This window comes from Tupaia chinensis, unplaced genomic scaffold, assembly GCF_000334495.1.
Source record: "Tupaia chinensis unplaced genomic scaffold, TupChi_1.0 Scaffold000531_1, whole genome shotgun sequence".
Classification (NCBI taxonomy): domain Eukaryota; kingdom Metazoa; phylum Chordata; class Mammalia; order Scandentia; family Tupaiidae; genus Tupaia; species Tupaia belangeri.
Window position 1 is genome coordinate 723,668 of NW_006160044.1, and position 16,998 is coordinate 740,665.

At 53.1% G+C, this 16,998-nt stretch overlaps 1 protein-coding gene across 2 annotated transcripts in view; it reads right to left on the reverse strand.

Moving 5' to 3' along the window:
• Positions 1-16,998, reverse strand: part of BCR (BCR activator of RhoGEF and GTPase) — a gene marked incomplete at its 5' end in the record, with an annotated part of 180,074 nt that overhangs the window by 18,365 nt on the left and 144,711 nt on the right. For both annotated transcript variants that reach the window (XM_014591096.2, XM_006157176.3), the window contains 6 exon segments: positions 4,109-4,240; positions 7,054-7,151; positions 12,473-12,547; positions 13,234-13,338; positions 14,825-14,900; positions 15,587-15,706. In XM_014591096.2, the coding sequence (XP_014446582.1) occupies positions 4,109-4,240; positions 7,054-7,151; positions 12,473-12,547; positions 13,234-13,338; positions 14,825-14,900; positions 15,587-15,706 (606 nt within the window).

Below are 16,998 nucleotides of genomic sequence, written 5' to 3' on the forward strand. Positions count from 1 at the left end.
CTGGGGGCTGGAGCCGGTCCCGCCTTCACCGCCGCCTCTTCCCTAACACAGACGGTGACAAACGGGGACAACAACAGCACCCGACGCTGACTGCACTCCAAGAGTGGCCCATCACGGACCCTCATGGATCCATGCCTCCATCCCAACGTACACGAGAGACGAGTCTGGATGGAGGTGGCAGTGACTCGCCCCGGTCACACGGAGCCTGGTGGGACCGGGAACCGACAGAGTCTGCCCCCGACCGACCCCGTCAGCCTCCTCTGCACTCTCCTCCAAGCGGGCTCCGTCCTGGAGCGTGGCACGAGGAGCCTCTCTACGTTTAGCCAGAATCCCATCCTGGCTGTCGGCTCTAGCTCCTCGTCCTCCCCCGTCTCCCGGGGATGTCTGGTCACCCTCGCCCGCCCTCCGCAAGTCCCTCACGAGTCACGTCGGCCAGAATTCCCTCGTAGCCTGATGCCCTGTCTTGGTCATTTTCCATCCCGTGGCTCCTCCGCCCAGTTCCTTGGCTATCAATTCCCACGTTTCCTGCTGCACGCAGACACAGCCTGCCTCCCGTGGCTGTGGCCCCCATGCGCTCAGTGGTGCTCATGGAATCTACCTGTTTGGGTGAGCGTCATGATTTTTCTTGTCATCGGTCAGCAGGCATGAGAGACAATAGAGACAGAGAGCAGGAGAGAGAGAAAAAGCATCCCTATGAGGTGTGGCTACGCCATAGCTCCTTCTCCTCCATTTTCCCTGATTTTGGGATTTTGGGATTTTGGGGTACACACACACACACACACACACACACACGTGTGTTTTTAAAGCCACAGGATCCAGGGCTAAAACCTAACGGTTGGCCATGTGGAATCTAGTTCCTTTAACCACCAGGCCACGGGTTGGCCCTTTTTCTTTATTTTTAAAGAATGATTTCTTTAATGTTATTTATCATCATTGTTATTATTAAATAATTATTTATTTATTTATTTTTATTCATTCGCTTATTTTGATCTGGTGAGAGAGAGAGAGAGCGAGTGAGCATGCATGCGTGCACCACCAGGTCCAGGACTTGAACAATGGTCTGCCATGTGGGAGTGTCCCGCACCCTAACCACTATGCCACCTGCTGGTCCCCACATTATTATTATTATTATTTTAAAATAGAGATTTTTGCTATAGGGCACATGTACTCGCCAGTGAGACAGAGGGAGTAAGTGAGAAATCACCGCCCCTTTGCCGGGAGATGGCCACGCTGCAATCCCTTCTCCTCCAGTCTCCTCTCGGGATCTTAGACATGCATGCACATGCACCCAGTGAGAGTTTCAGGTCACCGGGTCTGGGACTCGAACTGTAGTCGACTACATGGGAATCCAGCGACGAAACTATCACACCATCTGCTGGTTCCTATTATTATTATTAAATTTGCTACAGGTTACATGTGCTCGCTAGAGAGAGACAGAGAGGCAGAGGGGGGGTGGGTGAAAAGGTCTGACCATGGAGGGAGCAGCACTGGGTCTGGGCTACTGAGGCAGCACCTTAACCACCACGCCACCTGCAAGCCCCTGGACCTTTTTCTTTAAGAGTCATGCTCTCGCCAATCACCAGTCCATGCTTGGTCCTGGTGGAGGCAGACAGGAGCCTGCAGGGAAGAATGGCAAAGGAGGATGCTCTCTGAGCTAAACTCCCCTGGGAGCACAGAGGATGGGCCGATGCAGACCAGGCTCAGGTGTAGAAAGGAGGCCAGGGCAGGGGAACTGGAAGATGTGTTCCTTGCCGGCCCCCATGACTGACTGTCTTGTTTTTCTTTTTTTTGGAGAGGTTTTTTGCTATAGGGTGTGTGCGCTCGCTGGAGAGACAGAGAAAGACAGAGAGACAAAAAGCAAGAAATCATCTCCCAGGGGGGATGGTCACGCCGCAATCCCTTCTCCTCCATTCTCCTCTCGGGATCTTGGGCACGCACACACACGCACCCCTTGTGCGTTTAAGCCACCGGGTCCGGGACTCAAACTGCGGTCAACCACATGAGAGTCCAGAGACATAGCCATTACACCAACTGCTGGTCTCAAGCAAAACTCCTTTTAAAACACAAAACAAAAAAAGAAAAAGAAAATAGAAAAACACGCCGGGCATTACGTGTACATGCAAAAAATGCCAAGAGATGAATAGAGGAGAAGGGACTGCAGCATGGCCCCACCCCCCGCAGGAGTGATTTCTCGCTTTCCTTATTTTTCTCTCTCTGGTGAGCTCACATTCTATACCAAAACTAAACAAACAAACAAACAAGAGAAATGGGAGTGTGGGGCCAGGAGGCAGTGGCTTCCAATTCCCTGGCTACTGAGGAACGGGTTACAGAAGCATTGCCTTGCTTGTCCAATGGGGCAAACTCACGGGCTCTCGAAGATCTGCTTCGGATCAAATGAGAATGCCCATGGACAAAGGGCCTGAGCCACGACGACTGTCCAAAGTATGATCATTGGCCACAGATGCTCCAACCCCCGGTCCTAGCGGCGAGCCAGCCCCAGGACGCTCACGGAGCAGCCATGTCTGGAAACCAGCTCGGAGTCTATGAGAGCTAGCGGTCTCTCTGCATGGCTGGCTCACACCACGAGATCCTACACAGGGCCCGAGTGCGTGATCAAGATCCACAGGCCAGGGCAGGGACGGGGGAGCATTTTGGGGCATTCAGATGAGCATTTTGCTTTTACTCCTGCCCTCAGGGTTTAGGGAATCCTGGGAGGCCCTGAGCCACTAGGTCCCTCATCAGCTTCCGAGGGAGAAATACAGGCAGCAGTGTGCATGTCCGGGAAACTGGGCAGCCAGTGCAGGAGGGCAGCCAGCACCCAGCGAGAACCTGCAAAGCTGAATGAGGAGCATGAGGAGGAAGGTAGGCCTGCAGCCAGCGGACACCCCAGACTCCTCAGGGAAGAGTCATCCGCTGCCTTCCTCGTTCCTGGCGCTCAGTACCGCGCAAGAAGATTTTTACTCCGTCTTTAGGGAGGGAAGGTGAGTAAGCCCCGGGCCCCTAAGAATGTCAGATCGGGAGAGGAAGGGAAAGGGGAGAGGAAGGTGGTATTCTTTGACCCATGCTTAGGTTGAGGTTGGTGGGACGGAATCTGCTCAGCAAGATCTCATACAATGTGCTAAAAGGCAGGACTGGCGGATGATGGCGTAGTGGTTACGTCGCTGGACGCCCACGTGTTCGATCACAGTTCGAGTCCCGGAACTGGTGGCTTAAAACTCATGCCAGGCGCACGCGTGTGCATGCCAAGATTCTGAGATTAATGAAGAAGGGACTGCAGTGTGGCCATCTCCACCCCCTCTGAGGGGTGATTTCTCGCTTTCTGTCTCTCTGGTGAGCACATGTGCCCTATAGCAAAAATCTTTTTTAAAAAGAAAAAAAGATACGCTGAAAGGCGACAGATCCTAGGGCCTAGGGCATTCTCTCACTCGCCCCTGCAGAACTGCACAGGTGGGACCACCAGAAACACAAGGATGACACAGTGCCAGCTCCTGTCTACCAAGAAGTGTCAAAAACAAGTGGTGGGTTTCCAGGGACCAGTAAACTCCTAAAGGACCAAGAGCCTGTGCTGATCTCCCTGACGACCAGGAGACCCATTGCTCGTTCTGGCTGGACATGTTCTCTTGGCCCACCTGGGGCGAATTCTACACCCACTCTTGGGGGGATCCATGTGGACCTCATTCAGGGATGCGGTAACATACCCTAGGAACTGGGGTTAGCCCCCAAAGAGGGTTGTCGACAGGGAGGTTCTGAGACCTTTGTGCTTTTCCAAAAAGAGGTGGCTCCATAAATGCCCATCATAGCCCACGGTTCCTCCAAACCTATCTGCCTTTGGGCTCTCCTAAGACCGTGGAGGAATTGAGGGTCCAAATGGAAAAACAGATGTAACTGAACTTCTTCTGCAGACAGACCATAACAGACACTCAGACAGACCAAGGGGGAGGAGAGGACCCGTGAAGATGCCAGTCCAGATCATCCGCAGTGGGTCCTTCAGAGCTGTGGCTGCCCACCCCACCCAGTGCCAAACGGGAAAGGACATGGAGCACCTAGAGGTCTAGAGGTCAGGGGTTGGTGGCAGTGGCCCTGCAGGGGGCAGAGAGCGCAGCCTCACCTGGACCTGGCCCTTCCCCATGAGCCTGTCCGTGCTCTCGCCGTCCTCCTTGGGCATCTTCATCTTGTTGTAACACTTCTCATAGCACAGTATCCTCAGGGTCTGGGAGCCTTCCAGCTCGATCTCAAACTCCTGCAGCCCCGAGACAGAAGAAAAGTTACGGATGAACCAACAGGGCCAAGCGAGCAGCGGTCGGCACTGCGGCTCCAAGGGGCCTCTGAACCATGGCTCCCTTGCAAACCGTGTCCTTGCTGCCCCAGGAGGAGCCGTGCTCACGACCCTGCTCGCTGAGCTCCGGGACCCTCAGGAGCTTTCTCCGTGGGCATCGTCGTCCCCACACTGCGGGCTGGCTCGGATGCTTCTCTAAGTGTGGAATTCTCGAACCTAACCCGAACTCCTACATCAGCATCTAAAGGGTGGTCCGGGGCCAGCCAGAGGCATGGTGAAGGCAGCTGGATCCCTGGATCCCACATGGCTGACTGCACCATTTGACTATCAGACTCGGCGTCTTGGGAAACATGCTAGGCACATGTGTGTGCATGCCCAAATCCTGAGAGGAGAAACAGAAGGCAATGTGGCATGGCCATTCCCTTTGCGGGGGGGGGGGAGTTCTCACCCTCTCTTGGGTGAACACACGTGCCCCACACCACCCACATCAGGGGTTAACAATGCATATATTTGGGATCAACAGAAGGTGTGGTGGCTAAGGTGCTGAACTCCTACATGGTCAATCACAGTTTGAGTCCCAGACCCAGAAGCCTGAAAATCATGCCAAGTGTGTATGCATATATGTCCAGAATCCCAAGAGGAGAATGTTGGAGAAGGGACTGTATTGTAGCCATCCCACTGAGGGGGGGGTATGATTTCTCACTTTCTCTCTCTAGCAACTGCATGTGCCCCATGGCAAAAAAAAAAAAAGAACTTAAAAAAATGCATATATCCTTTTTGAGAGATTTTTGCTATAGGGTATATGCACTCCCCAGAGAGAGAGACTGAGACAGAGAGACAGGAAAGCCATTCCGCAGGGGGCATGGGCACATCCCAATCCCTTCTCGTCCATTCTCCATCTTGGGCGCGCGCACACACACACACACACACACACACACACACACACACGTGCCTGGTGTGAGTTTTAAGTCGCCAGGTCTGGGACTTGAACCACAATCGATTACGTGGGAGTCCTACGATATAACCATTATGTCATCTGCTGGTGCCCCTAAAATGCATATATTCTATGACTATGGGTAATAATGATGTCAACGTGGGTTCATTTTTAGAGCAATGAAACGATTTGGTGTAATGCTGTCATGATGAAAACACGCCATTCCACACGTGTTAAAAGTCATCGAACATGCAACACCAAGAGTGAACCATGATGTCGACGGGAGGCTCTGGGTGATAATGATGCCCACCTGGGTCCGTCGACTTAACACACGCCCCACTCCAGTGCTGGGGGTCCACCCGGGGGCGGACGGGGAAGGGGTGTATGGTAGCTCTGTCCTTTCTGTTCAGTTCTGTTATGAATCTAAAGCTGCCCTAAAATAAATTCCGGTGCCAGCTGGTGGCGTAGCTGGGCCCACATGGGAGGGGGCCGGGACCGCCTCGAAGACATTGGGCACATGTGCGCTCGAGACCCGGGCTGAGGGAAGGGATCCTGGCGTGAAGACCTTGTTGGTAGGGTGCTTGTCTCTCTGTCTCTCTCTCATGAAAAAAAAAAAAAAGCAAACAGGTGCATTTATTCCTTCTTTCATTGATTTATTTTTGAGAGAGGTTTTTGCTATCGGGTGCATGCACTAGTTGGAGAGACAGAGATAAAAGCAGAGATGCTTTATCCATAGGGTCTCAGCGCACTGGGGCCCCCTTTCCCCGGCCCTCTTGCTCTTCAGAATTTCGGTTCCTGTGTGAACACAGCGTTTTCCCCAGCCGACCCAGAGATCTGAACCGGCTACGCGGCTTCCAGCACTGCAGTTCAGTCTGGGCCACCTGGGCCACTCGGCTGGGCCCACCTGGCCCTTCCTGCAGGGACGTTCGAGCTGAACTGACCAGGAATTTTGTCAGACTCCTCGGGCCCTCAACCTACGCCTGGTAGCAAGTCTAGCGATCAAAGAGCAGTGGAAGCTGGAAAAGACCTGGGTTCCCGCACCTCTGCTCACTGCTCGAGTGGTGTGGCTCGGGGGCTCCTCCTCTGCGGGGGAAGGGAAGGGTAGGAGGCAGCTCCCTGCAGCCCAGCTGCCTCCACCCACTTGACAAGGTCCTCGAGGGCAGCAGCTGCCGCAGAGGCTGGGAAGTGGCATCTCCCATGGATCTGGGGATGTCACTGACGCTGGCCACTTCGCAATCACTCCCACTCCCAAGGCTTGCGGCCAATCGGTTAAGTGATTTATTCAACAGCTCTCCGCGGTGCAGGAAGGCAGGGCCACAGACTATTGGGTCACTGGGAAAGTCGTGACGCAAAAATGCGTAGAAAAAACACAGAGAAATACGTCACGTCTTTCCTGACAACCTAATATACAAATGTGACCTCCTTAGACAGGCGTACAGGGCTCTGCAGGCCAGGGAGGCCCAGGGAGCAGGGCCCACAGTCCCTGTCCCGGTCCCCACAGGCAGAGCGCCAGGCTTCCCGAGAACCAAGAGGGCCATTCCGCCTTCCGAGGAAAAAACTCTATGGAAACCTCCCAAGTAAACACTAAGTGGTAACAAAGGAAGACAAAAAGCCCTTTTAAGTTCTTTTTCCAAACACGCCTCCAGCTAAATAAATAGGCTCATTCTTTGTCATGGGGGCTGGGTGAGTAAGATTCTCAGGAACACGGTGATAAAAATCTTCTGGCGGAGTCAGCCTGCCACCCCCCAGGAGGTTCCCGGCATGCGGGCAGCCCGGCCTGTGGGGAAGCCCTCAGCCCTGCGTGTTAGGTGTTTAGCCTCTCTTGCGGAAGCAGGCTCCTCACCTCGTTCCAGTTCGGCTCAGTGGTGTCCCTGTAGACGCGCGTCTTGGCTTTATTCACAAAATACCCGAAGGAATCCACTTCCAGGGTGCAGTACAGATCTGTGGGGAGGCAACAGGGAGACTGTGACCACGCTTTCCGGGTCACCTGCAATTTCTTTCAGCTCTTCATTCATTTATTTACTCCATGAGAGACAGAGACAGACAGGCACCCCCGAGAGGGTCTTCATGCTGCACCAGGTGAGGACCGTGGGCGAGCGCGCACCCAGTGTTAACCTGGAGACACCCGGACTGGAGCCCGAGACCTCCTCGTGCAGTGTCGGGATCACGGGACTGAACAACCTTCCTGACCACGGCTGGCCTCACCTGTCTCGTCTCTCAGAGGTGTTATGTTCCAAATCAGAAAAAGATGGCCTTCACTTTATTTATTTTTTTTAAAAGAATGATTTTATTTAACTTTACTTATTATGATGATTATTTTCCAGTTTGATCAGAGAGAGACAGAGAAAGAGGGAAAGTGAGAAAGTCAAGCCACCAGGTCCAGGACTTGAACCGTGGTCAGCCATGTGGGAGTCCAATGCCTTTATAGTTACCACGCCACCTGCCGGCCCTGGCCTTAACTTTAAAAACAAATAGAAATGGGACCAGCACATGGCATAATGGTTACACCGCCGGACTCCCACGTTATAGAACATGGTTCAAGTCCCAGACCTGGTGGCTTAAAATACATGCCGGGTGCAAGCGCACGTGTGCCCAAATTCCCAAGAGTAGAGAAGGGATTGTGGTATGGCCATGCCCCTAAGCGGGTAATTTCTCACTTTCTGTCTCTCCCTTTCGTAAGCGCATGCACCCTGCAGCAAAAATCTCTCTAAAAAAAGAACAAGAATAAAAATAGAAAACAAATAAAAACACCAAACCAATGGCTGGTGTTTTGAACATCAGCATCTCATGGGACACTCCTGACCTACCCAGAGATGATTCTGTGGGTGAAGCGGGGAGGGATGGACGGGGTGACTGTGCCACAGCTACACAGGGGACAAGCCCCACAGCAGAAGCGAGCTGTCCTGCAGGGCGAAGACAATTCCTGCCACCTGGGCAGACCCAGCTATGCACTGCAGAGACTAAGGGTTGGAGCAAAGAGGGTTCCAGGCTCATGTGGACTGTCGGAAGCAGCCCGGTGCTGGGAACCACAGGGTACAGGAAGAGGCCTGGGGGTGAGTGGGGCAGGGTCTGGCTGGGCTGTAAGTGGTCAGTTACAGGGTGGGGTTTGGGGGTTTTTTTTTTTTTTGTGTCAGTTACAGGGTGGGGTTTGCGGGTTTTTTTTTTTTTTTTTATTGTTGTTTCTTGGAGAGGTTTTTGTTTGTTTGTTTTTGCTATAGGGCACGTGCCCTCGCCATAGAGACAGAAAGCGAGAAATTGCTCCCCCCCCAGGATGGATGGCCATTCTGCAATCCTTTCTCCTCCATTCTCCTCTTGGGATCTTGGGCACGCATGCACACATGCCAGGCGTGAGTTTAAGCCACTGGGTCCGGGACTCAAACTGTGGTCGACTACATGGGAGTCCAGCGACACAGCCATTCCACCAACTGCTGGTCCCGGGGTTTGCAATATTTTTTTAAAGAATTATTTTACTTATTTATTATTGCTATTATTTTTTAATTTGCTATAGAGCATGTACATTATTATTATATTTTTTCAGAGAGAATTTTTTAACTCTGTCACTAGACAGAGACACAGAGAGAGGCAGATAGAAAGCGAGAAATCACTCTCTGGAAGGATGGCCCCTTCTCATCCTCCTCTTGGGACCTTGGGAATGCGTGCACACACACCTGGCATGAATTTTAAGCTGCTGAGTCTGGGACTCGAACTGCGGTCTATTATGTGGGAGTCCAACGACATAACCATTATGGTATCTGCTGCTCCCTACTATTATTTTTAAATTCACTATAGTGCATGTGTACCCATGAGAGAGAGAGAGTGAAAAAGCAAGCTGTCAGGTCCAGGACCCCGACTGTATTCAGCTACCTGGGAGTTCAGCGCCTTAACCCCCATGCTACCCACTGGCCCTCAGATTTGCATTTTAGAAAGTCTACCCTGTGAGGGGGGAGGAGGCCTGGCAGTGAGGACAGGGAGGAGAGCCTGCATGACAGTAGCTGGAGACGAGGCAGAAGTCTCCCGGATGGGGATGGTGTCTTACTGACCCAGGTGAGCAGGACTGCGCTTTCTAGCTCGGTCCTGGGGTGGATGGTGGTGCTTCTCATAAAACCAGAGGAGTAAGTTTGGGGCTACAGATGACAAGTTCAATTTGGGGACATGGAGTTTACAGCTTGGGATACTGAGATGTTTGGAAAGGTAACAGGCAAGGCCAGGAGTAGGTGCCATGAGGGAGCCAGGGCTGGAGGGGAGCCCGAGAGACGCCAACACTGACAGGGCAGCCGGAGAGGGCCCGGGGAATGGTTATGTGTGTACTACAGCTTCATGGAGGGATAACCTGTTTCCTGAACAAGTCATTCACTCCGAGTGCACATTTGGGGATTTATAGTGAATTTAAACCCAGTGCATGGGGTCAGCAGGTGGCGTGGTGGTTCCATTGCTGGACTCCCACATGGCTGACCATGGTTTGAGTCTTGGAACCAGTTGCTTAAAACTCATGCCGGGTGGGGACCAGCAGTTAGCATAATGGCTATGTCACTGAACTCCCATGTAGCCGAATGCAGTTCGAGTCCTGGACCCGGTGGCTTAAACTCATGCCGGGTGTGTGTGCGTGCGTGCCCAAGATCCCGAGAGGAGAATGGAAGAGAAGGGATTGTGGCATGGCCATCCCCCCTCAGGGGTGATTTTTCACTTTCTGTCTCTTTGTCTCTCTCTTTCTGGCGAGTGCACACACCCTTGTAGCAAAAACCTCTCAAAAAAAAAAAGAAAAAGAAAAAGAAATCATGCCGGGTGAAGATGCGTGTGTGCCCAAGATCCCAGGAGGAGAAAAGAGGAGAAGTGATCGAGGTGTGGCCATTCCCCTGGGGGAGTGATTTCTCGCTTTTCCTCTGTCTCTTTGTCTCTTTGTCTCTCCCTAGCAAGTGCACGTGCCCCAAGGCAAAAACCTCTTAAAAAAAAAAAAAAAAAAAAGAGAGTGCAAACAGTGTCACAATCATTTCAACCCAAAAGCCCCGGGGTTCAATGCAGTGAAGCCTCCCTCTCATCCCTAGCATTCAAAAACCACTGGTAAGTTTTCTGTTTCTGTATTTGACCTTTCCTAGAAATTTCAAATACATGAAATGATATGTCATCTTTTTTTCTTTGTGGGGGACCAGCAGATGGCATAATGGTTACGTCGTTGGACTCCCGCGTGATTGACTGTGGTTTGAGTCCCGGATCTGGTGACTTAAAACTCACGCCAGGCACATGTGCGTGTGTGGCCAAGATCCCAAGAGGAGAATGGAGGAGAAGGGACTGTGATGTGGTTACCCAGCCTGAGAGGGTGAATTCTCACTTTCTGTCTGTCTCTCCAGCGAGCGTACACACCCTATACCAAAAACACCTCTGATTTAAAAAAAAAAAAATTTTTTTTTTTGCCATAGGGCATGTGTACTGTCAGGAGACAGACAGGGAAAGTGAGAAATCACCCTCTGTGGGGAGGGCATGGCCACGCCACAGTCCCTTCTCCTCCATTCTCCTCTCTGGATTTTGGGCATGCACACACACATACCTGGTGTGAGTTTCAAGTTGCTGGGTCTGGGACTCGAACTGTGGTCGACCATGTTGGGAGTCCAGCGATGTAACCACTATTCCACCTGCTGGTCCCTACGTAGAATATTTTTTTTTCGGTTCATCATGTTGCCTCCATCAGTAGCTCATCCTTCTGACTAGAGAAGGATGCTCCATAGATAAACCACATTTTATCTGTATAAATCTTTTTTTTTTAAGAGAGGTTTTTGCTATAGGGTGTGTGTGCTTACCGGAAATACAGACAAAGAGACAGAAAGCGAGAAATAACCCCTGGGAGGAATGGCCATGCCACAATCCCTTCTCCTCCACTCTCCTCTTGGGGTTTTGAGCACACATGCACATGTGGCCGGTATGAGTTTTAAGCCGCCGGATCGAGACTCGAACTGCGGTCGACCACGTGGGAGTCCAGCGACATAGCCATTATGCCATCTGCTGGTCCCTCATCTGTCTAAGTCTTTATGTGGATATGTTTTCATTTCTTAAAATGAATACTGAAGAATGGGATTGCTGGATTATATGGGAGGGGTATGTTTTAACTTTTTAAGAAATTGTGAATTGGGGCCAGCAGGTGGTGTGGTGGGTAAAGGACTGGATTTCCACATAGGCAACCATGATTCGAGTCCTGGACCCAGTGGCTTGAAATTCATGCCAGGTTCATGTGTGTGTGTGTGTGTGTGTGCCGAAATCTAGACAGGAGAATGGAGGGACTGCTGCATGGCTGTCTCGCCCCCGGGGGTGATAGCTCACTTTCTTTCTCTCTGGCAAGCATGCACCCAATGGCAAAAACCTTAAAAAGAAAGAAAGAAAGAGAGAGAGAGCGAGAGAGAGAAAAGTGTGAAGCCATCTTTCCGAGTGGCTGCAGGGTGCTACATCTCCACGCTGGGTCCCTGTTTCTCCACACTCTCACCGGTATTTGTTAGCAGTCACCCCCCTGCCCCCCATCCAGTGGGTACATCCACCTACAGAAAGACAGAGAGACAAAGCAAGAGGGAGAGGAGAGGCAGCCCCCGTGGGAACAGTCGCACGGCAATCCCTTCTCCTCCGTCTCTCCCTTCCTTTGGACATGCACACACAGGTGTCCAGTGCTTCTCCAGCCACCAGGTCTGGGACTTGAACCACACAGGCTGGCCTCTAAGGGTTCTTTACGTATTCTGAGTAAAATCCCTTACCAAATACATGATTTGCAAAATTTCTCTCATTGTGCGGCATGTACTCATTTTCTTGTTTGAATGATTGATTGATTTCACAGAAACTCTGGGAGAGGCTGGCAGAACCGTGCCTACCCCATGGCCTCCTGCAGTGGCCCCTTACAGGTCGCGGGGAGGCGCTGTGTTGAGAGGTCAGCACGACCAAAACATCACTAGCTCTCACTGTCCGGACAGCTTGAGCAGCTGGGAGAGAGCCCCCATCCTTCTCCTCCTCGGAGGTTTTAGTATCATTCATCCATCTCGACAGAGCAGCCAGACCTGCTCTGCTGGGGTCAAGGGACACTGCTGACCATTATCCTGGCTTGGGTCTGAGGTTTTCAGGTATCCTGGCTGCTGCCGAGGGCCAAGGGTTTGGTCTCTAGCAGCAACTCCAACTCCTGCAATTACAGGACCCGCCTGCAGGGGGTGCAGCTCTCCAGTTCATGGACTCCACAAACACCACACCCGGGAGGCATGGCCAGCACCAGCGGCCTTCCTCTCCAGACCACTTACTCGAACTCTGCTTAAATCCGGTGGCTGAGTGGACGATGACATTCAGGAACCCGTAAAGCCCAGGCGACTCATCATCTGTGGAAGAGATCAAAGAGGTGAGCGTCTGTCCTTCTGTCCGGGCAGGCAGGCGGCAGGCTGGCTCTGCCTCTGAATAACCACACTGTGGACACCACATGGCTGCCAACGGCCCAGCGCCAGGCAGGACAGTGCCACGGACCAAAAACGTACCCACTGTGTCTGTCTTAGGGGCCTTCGGAGCTAGTGGGGCTCGCAATATCAAGTGCACTTAGGACCCGAGGACAGGAGGGGGCTGGGGGTAGCGCAGGATGTGGATGGAGCAGGCAATGTGTATGCGTGTGTGCATATGCGTGTGCAAACACAAACTGTGTGTGGCTGAGTGCACGTGCGCGACAGTGACTGCAAACTCGGTGTGACCAGAGCGCGTGCTGGGAAGTGCCAGGAGGGAAGAAGGGCTGGGAGACAGAAGGGGAGCCAGATCCTCAGGACAGAGGGTCAGAGGAGTGTTTGTCACAGCCCTTGTGACAAAGGATGGGAGCCACTCCTTTTCCTTAGCCACCCGGCAGTGGCAGTCCGGGCAGAAACTGCTCCTCACCCACCCCTCCATTCCAGGGAGGACGGCAGGCCAGAACAAGCGCATAGAAGCCCCTGAACGAGAGGCCTCCAGGCTCAAGACAGCGCTCGCGGCTGGGAGGAACGTGAGCCCTGGGGCCGGCTGGCGGCCCTCCCTTCCCAATGCCCACCTTCCTTGTTGATGGTCAGCGGGATGTGGTGGACGGTCTGGAGCTTGACGCAGGAGTTGGTCAGCATCTGCAGCTCCACGGACGTCAGGGAGAAGCTTTTGAAACCTGAGCGGGTAGAAGAGAGGCACGCTGGCCAATCAGGCTGCTGCTCGACGGACAACGGTGCCCTCCCACCTGGCCCCACACCTGGGAGGGGCACTGCAGGAGCCTGGGGGCTCAGGGAAGTGACCGGCTCCCAGGTGAGGTTCTGGCAAGATGAGGCATGCTCTGGACAACCCAGGCCTGAGCTCACAGGGTGGGAGGGAGCTCAGCATTATGGTTTTTTTTTTTTTTTATTTTAAGAGTTATTTTATTGGGGCCCATAGGTGGCACAGTGGTTAAGGGTCTGAATTCCCACATGGTTGACCGTGGTTCGAGTCCTGGACCTGGCAGCTTGCTCTCTCACTTTCCCTCCCTCTCTTTCTCTCATTCTGTCCCTCTCTGATCAAATTAAAATAAATAAATAAATGAGAATGAATAAAGTTAGATAAAATAATTCTTAAAAAACATTACTTTATCTAATTTTATTCATATTTATCATTTTTTAATTTGACCACAGAGCAACAGAGAGGGAGACAGCGGGAAAGCAAGCTGCTAAGCCCAGGACTCGAACCATGGTCGCCTTGTGGGAGTCTAGTGTCTTAACCACTATGCGAACTGCTGACCCTTCTTTTATTTACTTATTTATTTATTTTTTTGCTATTATTATTATTTTTTGCTATAAGGCATGTGTACTCGCCAGCCAGACAGAAAGAGACAGAGAGACAGAAAGCGATAAATCACCCCCCAGGGGGGATGGCCATGCTGCAATCCCTTCTCCTCCATTCTCCTCTCAGGATCTCGGGCACGCACGCACACGCGTCCAGCGTGAGTTTTAAGCCACCGGGCCTGGGACTCGAACTACAGTCAACTACATGGGAGTCCAGCGACATAGCCATTACGCTAACTGCTGGTCCCTGGCCCTTCTTTTATTGAAAGAGGTTTTTGCCTTAAGGTATTGTGTGGTTGCTGGAGACAGAGACAGAGACAGTGAGAGAGAGAGAGAGACAGAGACAGTGGCCACACAATCCCTTCTCCTCCATTCTCCTACCCGCGGTCGGTCACGTGGGGGTCCAGCATCCCAAACACCATGCCACCTACTGGACCTCGACTTATTCTCTAAAGGATAAAAGGTCCCACTGCCCAGCCCTGCTAAAAGCCTTTAAAACCCAGGAGGAAGGGCCAGCAGGTGGCATGATGGTTAAGGTGCTAGACTCCCAAACGGCTCACCATGGTTTAAGTCTTAGATCTGGGGGTTTAATAAAGACGTCGGGCACGTGTGCCCAAAATCTCGAGAGGAGAACGGGAGAGAAGGGAGTGTGGCGTGGGCACCCCCCCAGGGGGTGATTTCTCACGTTCCTTCTCTCTGCCACTATTTCTCTCTGGCAAGCGCATGCGCCCTATGGCAAAAACTTAAAAACGAAACAAAACAACAACCAAAAGAACAAGAATGAGGAAGAAACGCCCATTGGGCCCGATGTCCTGAGCCACGTCTGGGCTGAGGGCCACTTACACTTTTTCTGCTGCTCCCGGATGTTCTCCCTCCACTCGGCGCGCTCGTAGTCGGAGGAAATGAAGAACGTGTAACTCTAGGTGGGAAAAGTGAGCGCCACCCCAGCGAGGCTGACGCCCTGCAAGCCCAGCCTCCCCGGGCCACGAGACTCACACCTCCCAGCCGCCAGCCAGCTGGAATTCAGGGCCCAGGGGTGCTCTCGGCCTGGCTTGTCCCTCCGGCACTGTCCGCTCTCCCTGTCAGCAGGTGAGCTTCAGGCCACCTCTAGTCCCAGCCCTGTCTGGGGCCGTAGCTTAGGGACACGGAGGGGGTTACCAGGTGGGATCAGCAAACACCAGATGCAGAAGCTGATCCGACCTGCTGCATGGAACTCGCAAGCCCTGGACCATGATCCAGAGATGAGGCCTCTGCAGAGCCCGCTGGCTGCCTCGCTAGGCCAGGCACTGGAGAACGAACCAGTCTGCATGTGACAGGTGCATGAGGCTCCCATGTAGGGGGAGGCTGGGGCCACGGGCGGCACCAGACTTGGAGAAGAAGGCAGGTCTTGGCCTCAGAGGACCCCAGACCGCAATCCCCTTAGGTCTGCATGAACCTGAGAGGAAACCTCCCTGGAGACCTCGACACCTCCCAGCTGTGGGGGCTGAGCCAGCGGCCCCTCAACCTGGGCTAGAGCCAAGGCCCCAGGCAGAGGGTCACGTGTGCCTGTGCACCACATTAAGGAACCCTCTCCTGAGGTCTGGGCGGCCGTGGGTGCGCTCTCACCTTGCCGTTGCGGCTGTGGACCCGGAAGGCCATGCTGGGCGACATGAGCAGCAGCAGCGACTCCTGCTCGGACAGCTTCTTCTTCAGCCGCTCCACGGCTCTGCTGCCCTTGTTGGCCCTCTGCGGAGATAGGCCCTGTCTCGGTTTCCCAGGCCGGGGCCCAGTGCGCCTGCTCCCACCTGCTCCGTCCCCACCACCTCCTCAGCTCAGCCCAGCCCAGCCCAGCCCAGCCCAGCTCAGAGCCTCGGTCCTCAGTCGACAACTGTTGGTGGCCTTTTCAGGACAGAAAGTCTTCACTGGGTCATGTCCTCATACAAGCTGCAGGTTGTGCTCAATAAATGTGTGTGTGTGTGTGTGTGTGTGTGTGTGTGTGTGTGTTTAAAGAGGGATTTTTGCTATAGGGCATGTATACTATCACTGGGCAGACAGAGAGAGACAGAGAGACAGAAAGCCTGAAATCACCCCCCAGGGGAGATGGCCACGCTGCAATCCCTTCTCCTCCATTCTCTTCTCGGGATCTTGGGTATGCACACGCATGTGCCCAGCCTGCGTTTTCAGCTGCTGGATCTGGGACTCGAACTGTGGTTGACTATGTGGGAGTCCAGTGATGTAAACATTATGCCATCTGTTGATCCTCAGTAAACTTTTTTTCAGTTAGTTAGTCTTTGCCATAGAGCACATGCGCTCACGGAAGAGAGACGCAGTGAGAGGGAAAGTAAGAAATAAACCCCCAAGGGAGATGGCCATGCTGCAATCCCATCTCGATTCTCCTCCTGGGATTTTGGGCATGCACGCATATGCACCCCACCAGGGCTGGGACTTGAACCGTGGTTGGCCAAGTGGGAGTCCAATGCCTTATCCACCATACCACCTGCTGGTCCTTTTAAATTTATTTCTTCAATGCGAGAGGGGGCTAGAGAGAGAGAGGGGCACCCCAACAGGATCCTCACACTGAGACCCACCCCAGCCTGTTGGTCTGGGTCACAGGCACGTGCCTGGATGTGAACCTGGGACCTCCCCATGAGGCCTCGCCATTTTGGAGCATCGCGTTACCCCTGTGCCATGCCCCTGTGGCTGGCTTCACTAAACATTTCTCGATGGAATTAAGTCCTTCCCCACACAAGGACCGGGAGGAGAGACCTTTACAAACGTCCTCGCCTTCAGCGTTTCGAAACTCAGACACTGTCTAGGAAGCCGTGATGACCAGAGGGTCTTTCATGGCCTCCTTGGCCCAACCCTATCTCAGCATCAGGCCCCTGGGGGGACCAAAAGAAGCCAGATGAACATCATCAGGTCCCGGAAGGGAAGACTTCCCAGCCCTGAGGACTTGGCACTGGCTCCCCCTCTGCTTAGGGACACGCGGCCTCGGAAGCCACAGGGCTGCTCGGGTAAAACAACCCCACGGTCCATCC